Source organism: Oreochromis niloticus, linkage group LG16, assembly GCF_001858045.2.
Source record: "Oreochromis niloticus isolate F11D_XX linkage group LG16, O_niloticus_UMD_NMBU, whole genome shotgun sequence".
NCBI classification, from domain to species: Eukaryota; Metazoa; Chordata; class Actinopteri; order Cichliformes; family Cichlidae; genus Oreochromis; species Oreochromis niloticus.
In genome coordinates this window covers 9,540,471-9,560,904 of record NC_031987.2, presented here as the reverse complement: position 1 = coordinate 9,560,904, position 20,434 = coordinate 9,540,471, and the positions used below count along the sequence as shown (strand labels likewise).

The following is a 20,434-nucleotide window of genomic DNA, read 5'->3' as shown; positions in this document are numbered from 1 at the left end:
TATATGGATCTTTACAACATCTGTCAGCCTTACTCCAAGACAAAAAAGTAAAAGTAAGTAAAGGCGAACATACAAAAAGGAGAGGCACTTCTGCGATGATTCTGAAGTACACTGACACACACTGTTGTGCAGCCCAGTCTTATGAAATCTATTGTTACAGGGACACAAACTGTCCAGTTGGCCAAAGTAGAGAGGCTTTAAAAGATGTGGTAAATGTTATATTTGAACCTAAACCAAGACCTTTTTTAAACCTAACCCTGTCGTTTTTAATGCTTAAATGTAACCAGACAACATATTTTTAATAAATAACATATTTTAAAATACCACCAGCTACCTGTGCTACCCGTCTGCTTCCTAGTATAGGTGATTTTAAGAGAAGTTGACCCCTGACCTTGACCTTCAAACTAATTGAGATTCGAACTTGTCCGAGATGTTTTGGTAACTACATCTATGGTAGAAATTTGATCTTGATGCTAGGTGACTTACTTGTTGAGTTATAACAGTCAGAAGACTTTCAGAAAACTTTGCTTCTGACCTTGATCTTTAGGTCCAGGTCACTGAAATTCAAACTAGTCTTGAGATTTTTCATATATTGTAAGAATTTGACAATGTCACATCGCTTCATTTTCGGGTTATCACATTCACAAGCTTGTGTCAATACCCCATCAGCCTTTCACAGCTGAGTGATAAAAATTATACAAAACCTGTGAGGTGTATAGTCTCTGGCGTGAACTGCAAAACACTTCCTGCTGCCACTAACCCCGCCTACCTCCAAATGTGGAATTTTTTTGCCTTTCAAAAAACTGCAAAATATTGAGAGCAGACTGATGCAAAGTGGTGTTCATGGACATATAAGGTTGTGACTGTTTGATGAAACTGGGTTGACTCTGTTGTGTGAGTGTTTGTGTGGGTGTGATGAGCTTTGGCAGCTGAATGTTCTCCTCTAGTGTTTATAAAATGACAAGAGTGGATATCCTGTCTTATGCCAAATAATTATTTTTAGAAACTGAAGAGATGACCTGCTGATCCTGAGACCCTTCTAATACTTAAAAAAACATCTTCAAGACCTTAACTTGCTTTGAGCAGTGTGATCTGTTCAAACTATCATAAAGATGGTAACACCAGTGTTGTTTCTCCACTCCACAGCTATCGCTACATTGATCTATCCACCTATTCCACATGGGGATATTAACCTTGAAAGTTCACCTAGAATGCACTTTTTCAATGCTTGTCTCTGTTGCTCTATGTCAAAGAAATGAAACTGCTGCATTTTATGCAAGTCATGACAGACCCCATCATGCTGAACAAAAAAACCAGATTTTTCTTTAGATTGTGATACTTGGAGTGGAACGAAAAATTCAAGAGCTTATACTTCTAAAAATATCCAAGTTTGGTAAAATGTTACAAGTGTTAGAGCAGGAAATGAACACAGCTGCAGTTTTCCTCCATTTGATAAATATGTGTTGGGGTAAATCACATTTACTTATGTTGTTTCTAATTGTCGTTAGAGTCACCTGGACTTTGTTCACATATGTAAAACATGTTACTTCAGTAACCTGTATTGCACATGACACCGCTGTTATGAGCATGGAGACCCTCTCGGGTTTCTCTCTCAGCTTTAGTGACACAGAGGAATGAAAAGTTTTACAGGGATTAGGAGGATCAACATGCAGCAACATGTCTTACCTGCTGAGATTGAGAACTGACTACAACAGCAGTGTGACTGGCTGCCAGCCCACGCGGCACTGAGTGAAACTCACCAATGTCGAACACCCAGAGAGCACATCTGCATGTGGTGTATGCAGAGTCCAACAGGCCTCCAAACACGTACAGGAAACCCTGAAGAGTTCAAAGCTGTTAAACAAACTCAGCATGCCCACCGCTGTCATAAGATGGTGTCTCTGCTTTATGTCCAATGATTAAAGAAAGTGAAGGTACCTTGTGAGCTACCATAGAATGTCCCTCTAGCTCCTCTGGTGCCGCTTCACCACTGCATGTCAACTCAGTCCATTCATCAGAGACTGCAATATTGAACACAGCAGTGTTGTTAATTGATGATTACAAAAATGATATTGTATGAGGCTGTTTTATAAGAATGCAGCAAAAAAACATCCTTCACAAAGTTTAAGTGGAATAAATGTTACATCTTTTTTCATGAAAGAGTGTGTGTACATAAACTTGAACGACTTGCAACACTTTCTACATATGCACAAAGGCACTGCCCAAATACCATAGAAATAGTTGGTTCTATCTTCTAATAAAAGACTGCATATAAAAGATGGAGATTTGAAGCACTGTAGCCTTCACCAGGGCAGAGCTTGAGGTGACCATAACCAAATCTGAGAGGATAGATCTTAGACAGACATCTGTTCAACAAGTGAAGATCAAAGTGTTAAGTCATAACATTCGTCTGTTTCTTTTGTGCTGTTTCAAGTAGTAGACTAATTGGTCATTTGAAGAGAGGGCTTTATGTAAATGAGTACCTGAACATGGTTTTTGGCTACTCTGCCTAATATGTAATTCTTAGAAAGAGGTCTTTCTAGTGGCTACTCTGCAACCAGCCACAAGGACATCTTTATATAGATCTGCATCTTTATATATACATGGCTATTAATGTGTGGGGGCCCTTACCGACATTGTATTTCCAGAAGTCCCTCAGGCAGCTGTTCTCTCTGCCTCCCAGGACATAGACGTTTGCATTGTAGCTGCAGCAGGCATGCTTGTAGCGGTCGCACGGGGACAGGCTGCTTCTCAGGGGGAGCTGTTTCCACAAACAGGGGTTATTCTGACTCATACCTGGCATCCCTCACTCTCACTGGAACATCTTCTAAAAGAAAGTACATGTATACAGTCGAGTGTTATATGGACCCACTCTCATGGCTAAAAAGTGCCAGGAACAAATGTCACAGACTGGTAACACCTTTTTAATTTCATTGTGCGATGATATGCAGGACTAAATATCCTTTTTTCTGTTAAAAGTTTACATTTTTTTAAATAAATTCTGCTCTAACTGCCGCTACAGATGCTAAAGCTGACTGACTCCACCTGGATGCTGTAAGTTATTAAACAGTGCAAAAAGATGAGTTTCATCGCCATCCGTGTGAACAGGCCCTGACCAAAGTGGATGAAACAAAGGCTGCACTACAGGAGACAGGGCAAAGGAAAAACCCAAGCAACAGCTGCTTCCGTATTCACGAGGGGTCACCACAGTAGGTAAGCTCCACATGTTTGATTTGGCTGAGTTTTACGCCAGATGCCCTTCCTAACCTGTCTGTGGCTGGAACTGACCCTGCAACCTTTTACTTTCTAAGCTAATGTGCAAACCACTACAGAATAAAAGCTTTAAAAACTGTCTGTACAACCAGAACATGAGTGGATATTCATGAGTTCATATCTAAAAAGAGCAGAGGGACTACACCAAGCATTTTGGAGCACCGCCCCTCAAACTGAGCCAGAATTGTAGTGTAATAATAATAATATAACATGATAATATAATCATAATTTACTCAACTTTCCAAAATCTCTAGTACTTATAATCCTGCACACAACTACACTAATTTAACTCTCGTTTTAGAACCCATCAGAGCTTTTCCCTCATTTGCATCTTTTTTTCCGACTACCTGCAGAGTCCTGAGAAAGATAAAATTTACTTTTATTTACATGCACATTGTGGCGTTGAAGGAATTTTATGCCGTTCTTCTTCCTTATAAAATGTCTCTGTTGAATGATAAACTTCTTATCAAATGAACACATTTTTTTCTTCCTGAATTGATTTACTGAAGACATTTGGTTTAAGTGCGCATTAACTTTACTCATCAAATGAATCCTGTTTGTTCTGCATTTACCCGATGGCCAGTGACTACAGCAGCATTTGGAAAACTGTTCTGACACACAAAACAAGCTGGATACCTTTTAGTACCGACTGAGCGCACCTAGCATCTGAACAAGGAACCAAAGCAGAAACCTTCAGACTGACACTCAAACTTCCCGTCTGCAAAGAAAGCAGGCTAAATGCAGACTACCCCACGGTGGGAAGGATTTATCAAGGAATTTCCTGCAGTTTTGAAATATGAAATTTCAGGCCTATAAGAACTTTAATGTTACTTAGTTACAGTACTGGATTTAAATCAACCAGCCATTTGGGGCCTTTCTGGGTGGAGTTTGCATGTTCTCCCAGTGGCTCTTTGTTTGGGTACTACAGCTTCTTGCCACAGTCCAAAGCGATGCATGTGAGGTTAACTAGTGATTCTGAAGTGCATGTAGGTGTGGATGTGAGTATGAGTGGCCGTCTGTCTCTGTGTTCCCGCTGTAATAGACTGGTGTCCTGTCACCTCACACCCTATGTCAACTGAGAAAGGCTTTGCCTCCCGACCACATTTACTAGCTAATTACTAGTGAATAATCCTCCTCGCTCTTATTTTGAAAGTCCAGTTGTTGCTAACTAGATAGCCTCATGTTCTCCCTGACGGAGGGCTTCTTCATATATTCTCTTGGAGGTGGAGTTACTCCCAGCATCATGAAAAATGCCAGCACCCATAGCACTCTAGGGGAAAAAAAAGTTTCTTGTCAAGAGTTTCACTTCCTGGTTAAATAAAAACTTATACAGCTATGGGAAATGCTGCATTCAGCGTGTTCTCTTTGGCTTTAATAGATGGTGTCCTGGGTGGCTGATGACACACATGATCGTTTGGCGCTTCAAAAACGTATATTTAAACACTTGTTGTGGCAGAGACAGCGAAGCTAGAGTACTAATGACAACCAAAACAGGCACATTCAGAACATGGAAACTCAATACAGAAAAACTGAATTCAAACCCTTACATTGCATCACATGTAAGCTGAGGTTTATCAGCTTTGCTCTTTGTCACTGGATGTGAGCAGTAATTTTCCATCTCTAAGTGAGGAGGTATACTCAGTTTTTCCACAGCCATTAGTTTTTCTCTGTTTGGACTTCGAGTCTGCCTTGACCACTGTCTTATCAGGCTGTCACAAGAGCAAACAGCTCTGAGGTCACAATACTTAAGCGACACATCTAGCCAAGTGTTGTCCAAATACTTGAGGGTCACATGAATAAATAGGACTATAACTTTGTTGTTCATGGAGAAAAAAAACAATATTCAGGAATGCAGTCCTTAAAATCTAGAATCAAATGGAACAACCACTGTTTTTCACCATAGTTTTCTATATTTCCAAAAGCATCGGCTCATCTGCCTTGTGAACTTCAGGGTCAGATCCAATTCTTAATACGCAGGATTTAATATGATGTCAGCTCACCCTCTGGAGCTATAACAGCTTCAACTTTCCTGGAAAGGCTTTCCGTAATGTTTAAGAGCGTGTTTAAGGGAATTTCTGACAATTTTTCCAGTAGCACGTTTGTGAGGTCAGATGCTGATGTCGGATGAGAAAGCCTAGTTCGCAGTCTCTGCTCTAATTCATCCCAAAGGTTTTTTGCTGGGTTGAGTTCAGGACTCTGTGCACTGTTCTTCCACCCCAAACTCACTCATACATGTCTTTATTGACCTTGCTTTCTGCAATGGTGAGCAGTCATGTTGGAACAGAAAAGGGCCATACCTAAACTGTTCCCACAAAGCCGACACCTTGAAATTGTCCCAAATGTCTTGGTATGTTGAAGCATTAAGAGTTCCTGAAGAACAACCCAACACCATAATCCCCCCTCCACCAAACTTTACACTTGGCACAATGCAGTCAGACATGCACCATTCTCCTGGCAATCTCCAAACCCAGACTCGTCCATCAGACTGTCACCAGACAAGAAGCGTTCATCACTCCAGAGAACTCGTCTCCACTGCTCTAGGGTCCAGCGGTGGTGTGCTTTACACCATTGCATCTCATGCTTTGCATTATGCTTGGTGATGCTTGGATGCAGCTGATCGGCCAGGGAAATCCATTCCATGAACCCCTCTACTCATTGTTCCTGAGCTAAGGCCACATGAATTTTGGGGGTCTGTAGCAACTGACTCTGGAGGAAGTTAGGGACCTCTGTGCACTACTGTGCCTCAGCACCCCGCTCTGTGATTCTATGTGGGCTGCCACTACATGGCTGAGTGATGTCTGTCCTAATCCCTTCCACTTTGTTATAATGATATTAATAGTTGATTGTGAGATATTTAGTAGTATGACTGGACTTGCTGCATAGGTTGCATCCTATCACCATACCATGCTGGATTCATTGAGCCCCTAAGAGCAACAAATGTTTATATTTTTTTCTGTTTTCATTCCATTTTTTGATAGCTAAAGCACTCAATCTCATCCTTAACTTAACATTTGTATCATTCATTGATATAATGGGTAAAATATAACTGGACTGTTAATGAGATTTTAATTTCAATTCAGAAAAATAAACTATTCAGGCTAAAACAACGGCTTTTATGTTTTTAAGCTCTCATTTTGTCCCGTTTTACAAATCAAAGCACCTGCTCTGTTTTTAATTTAGATTTAGATTTAGAGTTATGGCGCTCTTTTAAAAAAATCTTATTTAACCTCTTCTGTGTAACTGAACTCCTTCTTGACTGTAAATTTTACCTTATTGGATTTTATTTTACTGAACTTTTCTATTTTATTTGAGATAATCTGTGACAGGCATTCTTTAATATTTTGGCTGCTATAACACAGGAAGTCTGAGGTTTTGGCATAAATAAAGTTATTTGAATTTCAGGCATGCAATTAAACTAGGAATGAAAGGTTAATCAGAATTTCTTTTTTAATTTTCTATAATCTTCCAGTGAATATAAATAAAACAGGATAATTAGGATAAAGTGATTATTTGTTTTTTTTTCTGTTACAAATCAAATGCACCTCTTTCCTAAAAAGGGCTTTATGTAAATGAGTACCTGAACATGGGTTTTGGCTACTCTGCCTAATATGTAATTCTTAAAAAGAGGTTTCCTAAAAGCCAAAACTCACTCGTAGCTCAAGCTGAGATGACAGAAAGAGAATGTGTGGTTATCAAGGTCCATTTATACCAAGCAAAAGTCGACTAAAGTTAATATGTACATTCATCAAAGGGTCTGTCATCCTATGTGTTTGTGGCAGGACTTGACTGACACACGCTATCCGTGTGGCTGCCACCACAGGAGGCTACTGGCCTGGCAGGGACCGGCTGTCCTCAGATACAAACTTTACAGCCAAAAACACCCACAAGCCTGCATCCTCCACCAGCAGCATCATTTATTTCTTTTTGTTTTTTTCACAAATTCCTGTCTGTAGTAAAATGGACTGGAATGTAATCTGGAGTAAAATAATCCAGATTACAACTATTATAAAAAAAACAAATCTGGTTCTAAGTTTTGCAATAATGAAGCAGCTCTCATTAAGGTTGTGCAAATAACTGTGTATTCTGATTTCAATTAAAGTTCCAACAAATATTACAGCAAGTTACTGTAATTATTCAACCACTAGCGTACCAACTCTGAGACTTCAGATTTGTCTGAGGATTTCTTCAGTGAAGAGTTTTTCTCCTGCAGAGACTCTGTGAGCCTCACTCACTCAGTCAACAAATACTGTTATTGCAGCAGGATGTGTAATCGTGTCATTACAGAAATCTGACTCGCTGAGTCGCAGAAAACTCAGGTTGCTGCAGTGCTGCCCACTGGAATTTAAATAACATTTCAGCACCATGATCAACTCCTCTGGTGAAAATAGCACAGCAAATCTGTTCCTAAATTCAGTAAGTTGAGACAGCAATGCTGGTTTCTGTCTTACATAGGTTATTTAAGATTTATAGATTTCTTTGTGTTAATGAATTTATTCTCAATATGTGAAGATATCAGCCAAACAAATGAAACGGGATGGAGCTGTTAAAGAAACTGCAATGTTTCAAAACTGTGAGCATACTCTAACTAGTGCTAGCCCATCTGCTCCATCGACCCAATAAATCATCCAATCGCAGTCAAGTTTAACATGCACCTATTAAAGCACCACCTTACACTTCGTAAAGAACCATGTGGGGCCCAAACACAAAACACAACAGCACTGATGAGAAAGAAACTTCAAGCATGAAGAACTGTTTATGTGCAACTATGAAAGATTCAGATGACCAGAATTTGTGACCGTATGTGGACAGCTATCAGCTGAACAGGTAAAAAACTTATCTTAAACCTGTAGCTCCACTAATTCAGTCTGCTGCTCACCTGTCTCACCTCCGCTCTTTATAAAACAAGCCCCATACATGGTCAGTATTTCACCAACAAACACGCACACATGCTAAAACAAAAAGTTGGGACAAGATAAAAGGAGATCTTTTTAAACTGTTGTTTGGTGACACTTGGTCTGTGAGACTGCTCTAACCTCACATTTAATGATCAAGGAAAAATGATCTTTCTGTCCAGCAGGACAGAAGTAAAGGCCGTTTGACTGCTTTGGATGTCATATGATGAGAACAAGTGAGAACTGAATCCTCTTCAATGCTGTAGCCCATGCAGCAGTCCAAACTCAGCACCAAAAATCAAAATCCAAAGAGTGCTTACAAAAGTCAGGGCTAGTTTCCCATAGACTTCTGGGGGAAGGGGAGTCTGTGGAAGTAACTGCAATCAAACTGGCAACTCAGTAATCTCAAGCCAGGGGAGTTAAACCTTTCCCAGTCCTGAACAGACCACCATATCCCGTGTCAATCAACAATATCCAGTGCAAAGGATATCGTTGCTTGACACATGAGGGGAGTAAATACACAAGTGTTACCTAAGCAACAAGAGCCAGATAGCCTATCTACTACCAACCAACAGCCAGTGACAAAGCCATGGGAAGGAAACAAGCAAATCACTTCCTGTGTGGATGCCGCTTCAGGACTACTACAGAGTAACAACATAGTGTCAGTAGTGTCAGAAAAAAACAAACAGAGGAGCTTCTGGTAATGCCCTGGGCAGGAAGTAAATGAGTAATAGAATACTTTTCCCAAAGTGGAGCGATCAGATAAAGCACACACAATGGAGCTTCTGTATTCCCATGAAGCCACATTATGTTAGGGTGACGTTTTCATTCGCAAATCGGAAATTCTCCGACAGTTACAGATAATAAGGCATGAAGCTGTCTCGGTGACACCGTTTAACAGGTTATCTATACTAAGGCTGGGGTAACTGCCTCCTTTCATTAACTTAGGTGTATATTCAGGACACAAAGTAATTTCTAACCGTTTAAAATACGATAAGTAGCGACAGGCACCTTTTTTGTACGTAGCGTCCGTTAACGTGAAGTTTTCTGATGTGTACAACCGTTCCTAACGTGACATCGGACACTTTCGTTTAATCAGGAGGAATGTGACCCGTTAACCCACAACTCGCTCACATCTCCAGTAGCGGCTCCCCACATGCTTTCAGGAGTTTATGTAATCGAAGGAAAGCCACTAAGCTAAAGTAAGATACCTTCCCTGTTTTCATATCTGTGTCTCTCCGACATATTAAACCCCGAGGAAAATCTATCAGAGGAATGATAACGGTAACGCTCGAGAAGAGGAAATGAGATAAACTTTTTTTTCGTCTGTTTGATCAAAACGGGACAAATGGAGGTCAGAGTTTCTTTGCCAAAAGATTCTGAGCTATAAAATAGTTATAAAAAGGGCACTTCATCTGAACAAACAGAGTTTTACCGTTAAAATGATGTTTTACTTACAGGCAGTCCTCCGCTGCCGTACCGCGCCGCCGCTTCTTTTGATCGTTGCTTTACTGCAAACTGGCTGCTGCTGCGTTCAGTTCGCCTCGTAAATTCACACCGCGGGTCTGGGAAGTGAAAGAATTGGTTTGGATTGGCCACGCGTCCGTGGCGACCAAAAAAAAAAAAAAAAAAAAATACAAATGTACTGCGTATGATATTTCCAGTTCAGTAGTCATCTGAAGGCTATTTATTTTGTAAAATGTAAGAAGAAGACAATACTACTTAATGGAGAGAAACGCAACCATCCCAGTCAGATGTGATTGCAGGATTTTTTTTTTTTTCACTTAGCTGGCTAAATCAGAAAATTGGATCAAAAGTAAAAAAAAAAAAATATGTGTTTGTTTTAACATCTGATAGTTCTACCCTTCTTAAAAGCTTTTTTTTTCTATTGACTTACCTGGCAGAGCTGATTACAGGATTAGACCTGTAGATATTATGCATACAATGCCTTGCAATTAATAAAGTAGCAATACACTAGTAGTTTCTAAATTTCTTTAGTATCATGAAATGTATGCCACAAACACATAAATGAATAATGGAATATGTTTGCAAAGGTATTCAGCCCTTTTCAGCTCTGCAAACAGTTTATTGTAGGTACACAGTCAACACTCTTCGACAAGAACTGAATTTATAAGAGATCTACTTTTGGATTAAACTTTTAGGTTCATATAAACCCTCACTTTATTTTGCTGACCCAACACAGGTCATTAGGTACCTCAATTCCAAGAGAGAAAAACAGTGAAGTGAAAAAAAGTGAAAAACATACCATGCCGTAAAAACACAAAAAGTGACCCCTAGCGACACACATAAGGTAACAACACAAAAACTGGCCCCTACAATGTTCCTTTAATATTCTAATGATTTTTATGAAATATTTCCTTGAATTTGTTGGTCTGCTTCTTCTACTGTTAAACTACTATTCGTCTGTTGTGAGATAAGGAGACTGAAATTTGTCTTTTAACACCATTGGTGTTGAGTTGATTGCCATTTCTTGGCAATTATCCCATAATCAAGCAGAAAAATATTTTGAAATTTTTTGCAATCTTCCACATTTACATCCAGTAGTTTAATTTTTGTCTCCTTTTTTACACCTCATATAACAAAAAAATCTAATAAATGCCATCAGAGCATTTTAGTATGTCGATCATATGTAAAGGAAACTGTATATTTAGTGCTTATGAGTGTGTGTATTATGTAAGCGACAGCTGAGCATTTTTATGATCACGTAGCAGCAATTTTAGCATACTGTTTGCATCGTTTAGCCTGTGGACATGATTTTATTTTATTATTTTATGACTACAGAACATTATGATTGTGACCTTGCACCAAGACTACGTGCAGCTGTTAACTTTTTACCACATTAGGGTCAAAGACAAAGCTTTACTCTTTTTTTAAAAATGAGACAAAGGTCATTGGAACAACTGCACAAAAACAATAACTTGCAAATAATGTTTATTCATAACTATACAACTGAGAACAGAAATGTATTCTTTAAAATTGTTGGAGCTCATCATCTAAAAAAAATTCAAGTAAATTAAAATAAGTTTTAATTGCTTAATTGAATAAAGTCCCTTTGCAGTACAGCAGACTAATATATTAAAGTGCAAATATGTTGATTTCAAAGTCTGATGTTTGAGTATGGACAGAAAAACTGATTGCTAAGACCCCAGACTTTTAGAGATTGATTACATGGTCATTACCCATTTATCCATAACTATTACATTATTATTTCAATCATTCGCCCTCGACTTTTAGCTACTTCCCCACTCAACAGCTAACCACAGCATTTAGTGACCAATTTGCTTTTGAAATAACAGTAATATGAAATAAATTAGGGCTGTCACATTACAAAAAAATCCCAAAACACCCTGTTTACAATCACTGAAGCACTGATTAAGAGACACACGTCTAACAGACAAAGTGGTTCTAAATATTTACATATGAATAAAAGTAAATAACACATAATTCAGCAGTTGGTCCCCACCACCCTCCCACTTGAAGTTAGATGCTGACTGTCCCAGGGAAGAAAATTGTGCAACCCAATTTAGCTAAACCTTTCCAAATGGTTTAGTGTGGTTCACATACAGCCTGCAGAGTGCAGTGTGTCTTCATAGTAGAGTCGGAATGCTGTGTTCAGTGCTGCAGTTGTTATTGCTCTACCAACAGTCCAAAGTCTCTGGTATTCAGAGCTGCAATATCACAGCTCAGTGCTTTTGCCAGTGCTTTTATCCTTCACATCCCTGTTGCCGCTCTCATCGCCCTCAAAGCCACCATTTTCCCGTGGGCAGTACTTTTGCTCTTCTACATCAGCGTTCTGACCTTCCAAGTATGGAGCGTCACTGTTTGCAGACGAGCCACCACCACCACCACAACATCTTTTGTAAAGCTGGAAGCCTGGACAGGAAACAAACCATAGATTCAGAACTAGTGAGCAGACACCTTTGGACAAAGCCTTTAAAACTGGAATAAACTGGACTTCAGTGACAAAGCATCTATGCAAGATGCCATAACAAGAAAATTTGAAGCATCCCATGTTTTCTTTCTGTTCAGTTTCAAGTATAAGTGAGCATCTTATGATACTCTGTGAAGCAGTGGTTCTCAAATGTTTGGTTCCCAGGACAGACAGAACTCAAAATTTCAAGGTATTCTGCAGAAGATGGCCTCAATGTGAACTCTAACTTCCATCCATCCCCTCACTGCACATTTTCACACATTAAAACCTATGTTTATGCAAGGCTATTCTCACCTCTATGACATTAAGTAGTACCATATTCTCAAACACACAGGCATTGCTAATTTAACCCTTTCAGGCATAAATTATGACAACCTCAATCAGGATTTTTCTCCTAATTTTTTTTTTTATTCATCTTTAGGCATGAAAAAAAGATTTTTGAACTTCATTTTTTTAAATGTACTTTTCAAAGAGTGTTACATGTCCACTTAGCTAGATAACAGACGTTTTCACTTATGAATTTGACACATGAATAAATAATATACACTGTGTAAAAACAATAAAAAAAATTTTTAATATTTTTTTTAAAAAGATGACAATATAACAACATATATATATATATATATATATATAAAGTATAACAAATATAACCCTGCCAATGTAGTGTAGTGTTTACTGTAGTGTTTTATGTACAAATATACCATGAACACTGACACAAATACAAGAAAGCCTTTGAATAGCTGTCCACTGTAGTGACCACTATGGGTGAAAGGGTTAAGCAAAGTCTGTCCTTTGGATCTGTTCCGAGATGCACTGGGTTATGGCATTAGTGAGATTGTGGTAGGTCCATCTTATCACTGATAAATGTGCAAGATTACTATTTTTAGGGGGTTTGTTTTAACCCAAACCAAATTCTCTCTAGAAATTTAAGTACTTGTCATTACCTAAACCCAACACAGAACCTTTTAGTATGCAAACTAAAGAGAGTAGAAGTGAAAGGAAAAAGCGAGGGATGAAAACTAACAGCAAGCAAAACATCCCACAAAACAAAAGACCTCCTGGGTGACATAAAAATTCATGAAGATGTTGCACTTCTTAAAATTGTTCATAGCTGTTAGAGCATCAGTGCACTAATGCTAAAGACGTCTGCATATATGGGGAACCACAGGAAGCAGACCCGAGAAAGTGCATTGATGAGAGTGCATTGTTCCTGCTTTTTCTGGTTCAAATCCACCACTTTCTTACAGAAGCCAGTATTTCTCTCAGGGGAAACTCTTTAGCTTGTGTCGGTTAACTCCTGCCAACAAATGCCACATTTGGGCTAATGACTACTGACATCTCTGATCCAACTGAAGCCATAAGGCTTTGTACCTGACAGTTGGTTGCCAGTGGATATTCCAGATGTCAGTTGCCTAGGTAACCCTATAATGTATATATCATCCCTTCATGTCACTTATAATCCTCTCAAGGTCGATTTGAGCTGTTATTTTACACACTATTGCAGGAAGTCATGGAAAATCATTGCCATTCAGGAGTCTCAGGTTGTAAAGCTGCTGCTAGTTACTTCATGCGAGGAAGTTTCTAAAGACAGATAGCTTTTGCAGGTGATTTTGGGGGAGCTTTTCTACCTTTTCTCTCCTACATTCTTCAATGCTCTCCTCAACACCATCAATCACAGCTTTCAATGCATCAGTCAAAAATATAGTCAATTTTAATTTTTAGCATTACTTTTTTTGCAGTTACAAAATAATGTTTGGTTCACACAAAATCCCTGGCACACCTGGACTCAAGGTGCACCTTTTGGGAAAGACTGCTATAAAGTCAACAGCCTCTTACTACATGCTTGCATTAATCTTGACTAGTGCTGTTGAATTCTAAGCAGCATCCCTCTTTATTTAATTATATAACTGCAAAAGCAAATGACATAGTCAAAGAAATGTAATCAAGACTGTGAGATAAAGTCATCCATTCTCCCAATTTTCCCAAACCAAACTTGGGGAAAAATATTCAAACTATGTGCTGTCATGGGTGTTATGATGCTTGATCTCTGACACAGACAAACCACCAGAGAAGCAAGAAGCATGCTGCAGTTCTGTTACTGGTTAAATTTGAGTGATACATTTTCTCATTATATGGCACAACACCTGGCTTAATATGTTGACTTGACACAGAAAAAAACAAACAAAACAAACAAACAAAAAAAAATCACAAGGGAGGACACAATGGAAAATAAGGTAGCTGCATTCACTGACCAATAACTGAAAAAAGTCCAGTGATGCAGGAGAAAATGGCCAATGTATGTGTTGTGTGTGTTAAGGTCTTACATCCCACAAAGATGAGTGCTGCCGCGAGTTGGAAGATGCTGTAGATGAGAGGGAAGGCAAACATCTTTTCCAGCTCCTCTGGGCTGAAGGACAGCTGGACGATAGTGCTGCACAACTGGGCATTCTGGATACCTGTCTCCAGTGCAATGGTTCGACATCTAGAGAAATAAAGGAACAATGACGAACCTCATCAGCAAGTCAAACTTGAATGTAGCTGTGTCAGAAACATTTTGCTGTCACCTCACCTGTTCCAGGGTTGACCCACAAAGCGAGCCAGGAGGAACCCGAGGCTCAATCCAATAAAGGGGTAGACGGTGCCAATTATCCACAGGACGGGAGCAATGGTCCAGGACGATTGGTAGAGGACTCCTCCAATCACAGCTATAGTGATAATGAGACCCAAGCCAACGATTGATCCCACCTGTGCACAACACAAACGCTCCATTAAAACCCAGTCCAGGTGATTTAACTGGTTAGGCACTGTAAAATGGAAAAATCACATCCCCCCAGTATGTATGATGGAAAATTTGGTTTCCATTAGTCTACAAAGAAACATGTCACAGAGGCACAACATGTTATAAGTGACAACTTTGAACCTGTAGTATTATATTCAATAAACTGTAGAGTATTCCTACCTTCAGGATCTTTTTTGCCTTCTCGGGCCACCTGCGCTTTACGTACATTCCAACAGCGATAGGGATGATTAGGGCTGCCAGAGTGATACCTGAGGATGTAAATTAGTAGATTATAAAAAGGTTACCTTAGAGGTAGGAACAGCCTTCAAAGTTTGAAATCCTGATAGCACCTATTTGAAATTCCTATAGGTATTTCAGTTCTGTGAGAACTTTCCTTACCGATACTGTCATATGGGATCTTGATGCTGTCACTGGATGTCCATACGCTGGTGTAGATTAAAAGACAGAGAGGCATCATCCCCAAGGCCAGGAGAGAGGAGCATGTTGTCATACTGATACTGAGGAGTAAAGAATATAGACACTGATGAGTTTCCTGCATTTGTCCCTAGCTGGGCTTATGTACACACATACAATCTGTTTTATTTAAATAGTGCATTTACATTGAATAAATGTAAATAAAACTCTAGACCAATAAAAACTTGTAAGACATTGATTGATTGTTTGATTGATTGATTGATTGATTGTATGACTGATAATACTTTAACCCCTTCTGACCATACATAGACTACACAAACATAACATTGGGAAGACAGGTCAGAGAGGTACGAAAAAAACAATGGAAATACACAACACATGAGGAAAGAGGAGGAGAAAAAACTCCTCCCAGACTGAGCTCCTAGGGGAGAGCAGTTTGAGAACAGAAAAAAACCCCACCTCAGCACAGAAAGCACATCTTACAACATAAATTCACATTACTTGGAATTTATGGGGGAGGGGTCAGGAGTAAACCCGTGTCGACAGCAGCCCCGTCTTGCTGCCAGTCTTCCGGCGCTGGACAGATCTGCCTGCCTACTTCGGGGGGGGGGGGGCGCTGGACAGATCTGCCTGCCTACTTCGGGGGGGGGTAAGCGTTCGGAGGCATGTGGAGGAGGAAGGGGGGTGAGTGCGTGCGTGTGTCAGTGTTCATAAGAGATTTGCTTGTGTGTGTATCCAGTGTTCAACTTGAGAGAGAGTGTCCTTTCACCCGGTTAAGAAGAAATCAACTGTCCCCCAGCTAAAGCAGCTGACCTTGAAGGATAAGAGCAGATAGTCAAAACACAGTCCTCTAATCAGGGAGAATTGTCTGGCCAGTCTTGGCCTTGGGTAGCTGCATGAAGGAGATGGTTTTTGGGTTTGACTGAACAACTGCATTCCAATTTTGCAGTTGTTTTAAATGTCCATCACTGGTCATCGGGTCTCTCAATTCCCGTTGCAGAGCCGTGAGCTTCTCCAGGATCTTATCAATATTGCATTCAATAAACACAGTCTGAGCACTCACGGCTTGCCCATCGTCAATTGTGTCAGGCAGCCTTGTGGGGTTTTGAACAGCTGTAACCGCTTTCCTTGTTCTTCGATAAGCCAGGTCAGAGCCAGCTCCAATCAGCCAGAACTCTATTAGCATTGTTCTGATTAGGTAGATCTCGTTCAGTGCCCTCCATTGAGAGTGTTGCCAGGCACACGATGCAACTGACCATTGCAAACGTCTCAGCAGGACAATCTGGCTGTCCCGAGAGAAGGCTTCTCATCGAGAATAGGGTGTGATATTTTATTAAGGGACCAATTGATCAAATCCATAATCTTCAGCTTTTAGAGAACAAGACTGAGAGACTATCTGAGGATTAGAGTTAACCAAGACTAGAGAAGGACATAGAAGCTAAGCACGGAAAGATAAGGGAGGGAGAGGGAAAAAAGATGCGTCTGCCTCCGCCAAGAGCCAAGAGAATTCTGTTGTGTTCTCCTGCCAGGTAGCTACACAACAAGAAACCCTTCCTTATAATAGCTTAAGAGTGTTCAGTGATCCAAACAAAATGAAAATGATCTCTTTAGTTTATATTCACAATAGAAAAAAAAGTTATCACAAAGTGAACACAGAAAGAAACACAGTGGTCCTCTAAGAGCAGCACTTGGTGATAGTGGGGGTAAAAGAAAATTCCTTTTTAAACAGGAAGAAACCTCCAGCTGAACCAGGCTTGGGGACGTCTGCTCTAAAGGGAAAATGAAAAAATAGCAATGAGCCTGCCCGCCATCTCACCTGAGGTCCATGTCTCCATCCAACCAGTAGCAGATGATATTGGAGTTTGAGCCACCTGGACAGCAGCCCATGATGATGATGACCACTGCCTGGACAGCTTCCACCCTAAAAGCCAGCGACAAGGCAAAAGCTGTGAAAGGCATAATGCCAAACTGGCAGAGGAAGCCAATGATAATGCCCCATGGCCTCTTGATGTGGCTCCACAGCTTTGCAGCCTCCACTGTGCAGCCCATGGCGAACATGACCATGGCGAGCATGATGGTGAGCACCGTGCTCATCACCACACCCAGGATGGCATTGAAGTTACTGGGAGGAACAAGGCAGTCTGTGCCCGAGCAGGCTGTGGCATCAGCATCACAGAAGGTTTCCTTCACCATGGACATTGTTGTTGCAGAAGAAGAATATCAGCAGATCCGTAAACTTGCACACGCTTTGGGGCTTCTTAGAGTCCTTCAGATGAGACAAATCCAGTTTCTCCCCTTGTCCTGGAAGAGGGATGTGACAAAGAGAAGGAGTGAGCTTGATCACTGCCCTTTTATGCCCACAGTTTCAAAGCCAAATAAAATTGGGCGGAAAGATAAAAAATTAACCAATAGTCTATGTTTTATGGGGTCAGCATTCAAAAGCACATGCATATAAAAAAGAAAATCGCAATGAAATATGAAATGCCATTACAAAGTGACTCCTGTTTTTACAGCCATGTAGGTTTTAAAGCTTTGTTGGACTCTCATGTCATCAAGCATCATCATGCAGGAAATGTTTCAAAGAGGCAGCGACCACAGAGTACATGTTCTTTGAACATTCCTATTATAATAACCATCTTTGGTCTCTTAATCATTCTTTTAAACAGGAGTAACCCAGAGCCCGTAAAACAAAGTAAAGGTGTATACAATCATTAGGGAGTGCTCTGACCATCTTAGCCCTTCTGTGGCTATGTTTAGAGGCAAAAGAGAGAGGAAGGCTCATCATGGTGACATAATCTTTAGTTAACAGCCCAAAGTCTGCGTGATCAACCATTTTTAACATGAGTTAATTTATAATCTGAAATGCTGACAATATAAAACAGCTTACCTGATTAAAAAAAAACAATCCACCACATGAGTGTGTTTAAACCCACCAGGAGATCCCAGGCCTGTTCTCTGATTAGTGGCTTTATTTTCCATATATTTTATTTCCTTCCTAACTGACTTTATGCAACTTTGCCGTTACCAGTTTATCATTTATTTTTCACACTAGTTTATGTAATTTATGATTCTTTCACAGGGGTTTCCTTCAAATTAATCAGAATGTGTTGTTTCAGTTTATTTAGGTCTTCATTTTAAGCACTCGCTATATAATGCACTGTTCACGCGTCATCATGAACTTAGAAACCTAAAAAAGCACACCAACATGCAGAGGTGGAAAGAGTACTCAAAATTTGTGCTCAAGTACAAGTACTGTTACGTTGGTTAAATTGTACTCAATTACAAGTAAAAGTACTGGTGTTAAAAAATACTTGAGTAAAAGTACAAAGTACTCTTCTCAAAAACTACTCAGAGTATTAATTACTTTTTAACCGATGGATATTTTATTGTGTCATCAGTAGCAGGCATTCGATTCGATTCACCAGTATAAAATATCTATGTTCAAAGCACATTTCGCAGATGAACAAGGTATAGAAAGGAAATTTGTTTTGTAAATAAATGTAGATTTAAAACAGGAATTTTGTTTGTTAAAACAATGACAAAAATGTTTCTGAACATGCATAGAACAGTTTAAACAAACTGTGAACAACAGGCAAGTAAGTGTCTTTAACTCTTAGACATAGCTTTTCTGTCACACTTCACTTCAGGAAGAGCCAGTTTTCTAAATTAACAGATGCTATCCGGGTTTGTTTGGCTGTGAAGAGTAGACCAGCACAGCTAAAAAGTTGTTCACATGCAGCAGAAGCAGGCAGAGCTGTGTTCAGCTTAAGAGAGAGGTTCTTGATGGCTGCGAAGGAGTGCAGCAGCTCCATGGTGACCGTGGCACAAGCAAGAAAACCCTCTTTGATTGGACTGGAGATGAATTCATCTTCATCAGATGACTCTCTTTGCTGATCCTCACTCTCATGCTCTCTTGTTTCAAGTTTGATCTAAGTTTGTGTTTGATGTATAAGGCTGTAATTGCAAGTATATAACACAATTTTTCTATTTAAATTTCAGTGATTATTCCTGAACACACAAACTTGGTCTTTCCTTTTTATCAGTATCAGCCTAAAATTTTCAGTATCAGTCAGGTCCTAAAAATAGTAAGAGAGCAAAATATGTGTATATGCCAAAGCTACATTAAGAAAAAGGATAAAATCCACAAAAATGCTGCCCATAGAGCTAAAAAATAATAACAATCCACATTATCTTCTGTTAAAAAAATCATATTGGAAAACATATAACCCTACTGATTAAGATCCATGTCACTATGATAGACCTATGTAGGGCCAATGATACTGATCAACTGATCCATCATTTGGGCTCTGCTATATGTCAACTGAGAGCTGGAAGATTAATTTGAGATGCAGCTCAGCACTGTGTGCAAGTTTTTTTTTTTTTTTCTTAATATAGGCCAGCTCATTGTAAGCCTGTGAGTTTTAAAAGACTAAAGATTTAATTGTAATGATGGTGGTTGTCCAAATAATAAGCTACAACATTCCTAAGAAATGTAGCTCAATTATGCATGCACGCACGGACACATATTAGCTAGCTTCGTCTTATTTTAATATCAGGCTAACCAATGGCAGTGACAATATCTTGGCCCCAGGCAGTGTTGGGGAGTAACGGAATACATGTACCGCCATTACGTATTTAAAATAAAAAATATGAGTAACTGTATTCCGTTACAGTTACCGTTTAAAAGGGTGGCATTCAGAATACAGGTACTTTGTTGAAATAAATGGATTACATGGTGGTCTTTTCCTGTTTCATATGTTAGGCTATGCCCTCTCTATTTTCCACGCCGGTGGAAACCCAAACAAAACACGCATTAAGAGGCTCTAGTGCCTGGGTCTCATTCACACGGCCCATGTCACCCCTAGTTGCATAATGACGTGAAGAAATGTTTTTAAAAATAGCCCTAAAGAATGTAGCCTCATGGGCAGTGTAGTCCGTACTGCAGGGAGAATGGACTGCCATACCTGCTGTGTGTCTGTGAGCTCCAGGGAGGGAGAAAAAGGAGAGTCGAAAAGGACGAGTTGTCACCAACCAGAAACGGGAGATGGAAGCATGCAAATATAACAATAACCACTGCAGCTAAAAAGAGTGCCTGACGAGCCC

The 20,434-nt window shown here is 39.8% G+C and overlaps 2 protein-coding genes and 1 long non-coding RNA gene across 4 annotated transcripts in view; 1 reads left to right on the top strand and 2 right to left on the bottom strand.

Moving 5' to 3' along the window:
• klhdc3l (kelch domain containing 3-like) overlaps positions 1 to 9,740 on the bottom strand; it is a 15,900-nt gene extending 6,160 nt beyond the window's left edge. The window contains exons 1-4 of one of the 2 annotated variants that reach the window (XM_013271444.3): positions 9,624 to 9,740; positions 2,632 to 2,827; positions 1,939 to 2,021; positions 1,761 to 1,839 (exon numbers count right to left, since the gene is read on the bottom strand). In XM_013271444.3, the coding sequence (XP_013126898.1) occupies positions 1,761 to 1,839; positions 1,939 to 2,021; positions 2,632 to 2,803 (334 nt within the window). In that variant the 5' untranslated portion in view covers positions 2,804 to 2,827; positions 9,624 to 9,740. The remainder of the gene's footprint in view (positions 1 to 1,760; positions 1,840 to 1,938; positions 2,022 to 2,631; positions 2,828 to 9,623) is intronic. The other variant, XM_005452022.4, reaches the window with a different exon arrangement.
• Positions 9,050 to 14,827, top strand: LOC112844150 (uncharacterized). Its single transcript, XR_003216789.1, has 3 exons — positions 9,050 to 9,367; positions 14,435 to 14,590; positions 14,696 to 14,827. It is a non-coding gene; the product is annotated as an uncharacterized LOC112844150 (long non-coding RNA).
• On the bottom strand, positions 11,101 to 20,434 carry LOC100693964 (ileal sodium/bile acid cotransporter). Its single transcript, XM_003445290.5, has 7 exons — positions 20,296 to 20,434; positions 17,148 to 17,632; positions 15,296 to 15,414; positions 15,077 to 15,165; positions 14,687 to 14,862; positions 14,442 to 14,599; positions 11,101 to 12,059 (listed from the first exon to the last, which is right to left on the bottom strand). Exons 2-7 carry the CDS (start codon positions 17,528 to 17,530, stop codon positions 11,863 to 11,865), a joined length of 1,122 nt encoding a protein of 373 aa, XP_003445338.1. The 5' UTR covers positions 17,531 to 17,632; positions 20,296 to 20,434; the 3' UTR covers positions 11,101 to 11,862.

What these genes read in the sequence shown, in the direction of transcription:
- LOC100693964 (XM_003445290.5), bottom strand. Translation starts at nt 17,530, where the DNA reads ATGTCCATGGTGAAGGAAACCTTCTGTGATGCTGATGCCACAGCCTGC. An exon ending in GATCCCATATGACAGTATCG is followed by an intron (nt 15,166 to 15,295) that starts GTAAGGAAAGTT and finishes TTACATCCTCAG; the next exon opens with GTATCACTCTGGCAGCCCTA. An exon ending in AGCACTCATCTTTGTGGGAT is followed by an intron (nt 12,060 to 14,441) that starts GTAAGACCTTAA and finishes TTTCCTGTCCAG; the next exon opens with GCTTCCAGCTTTACAAAAGA.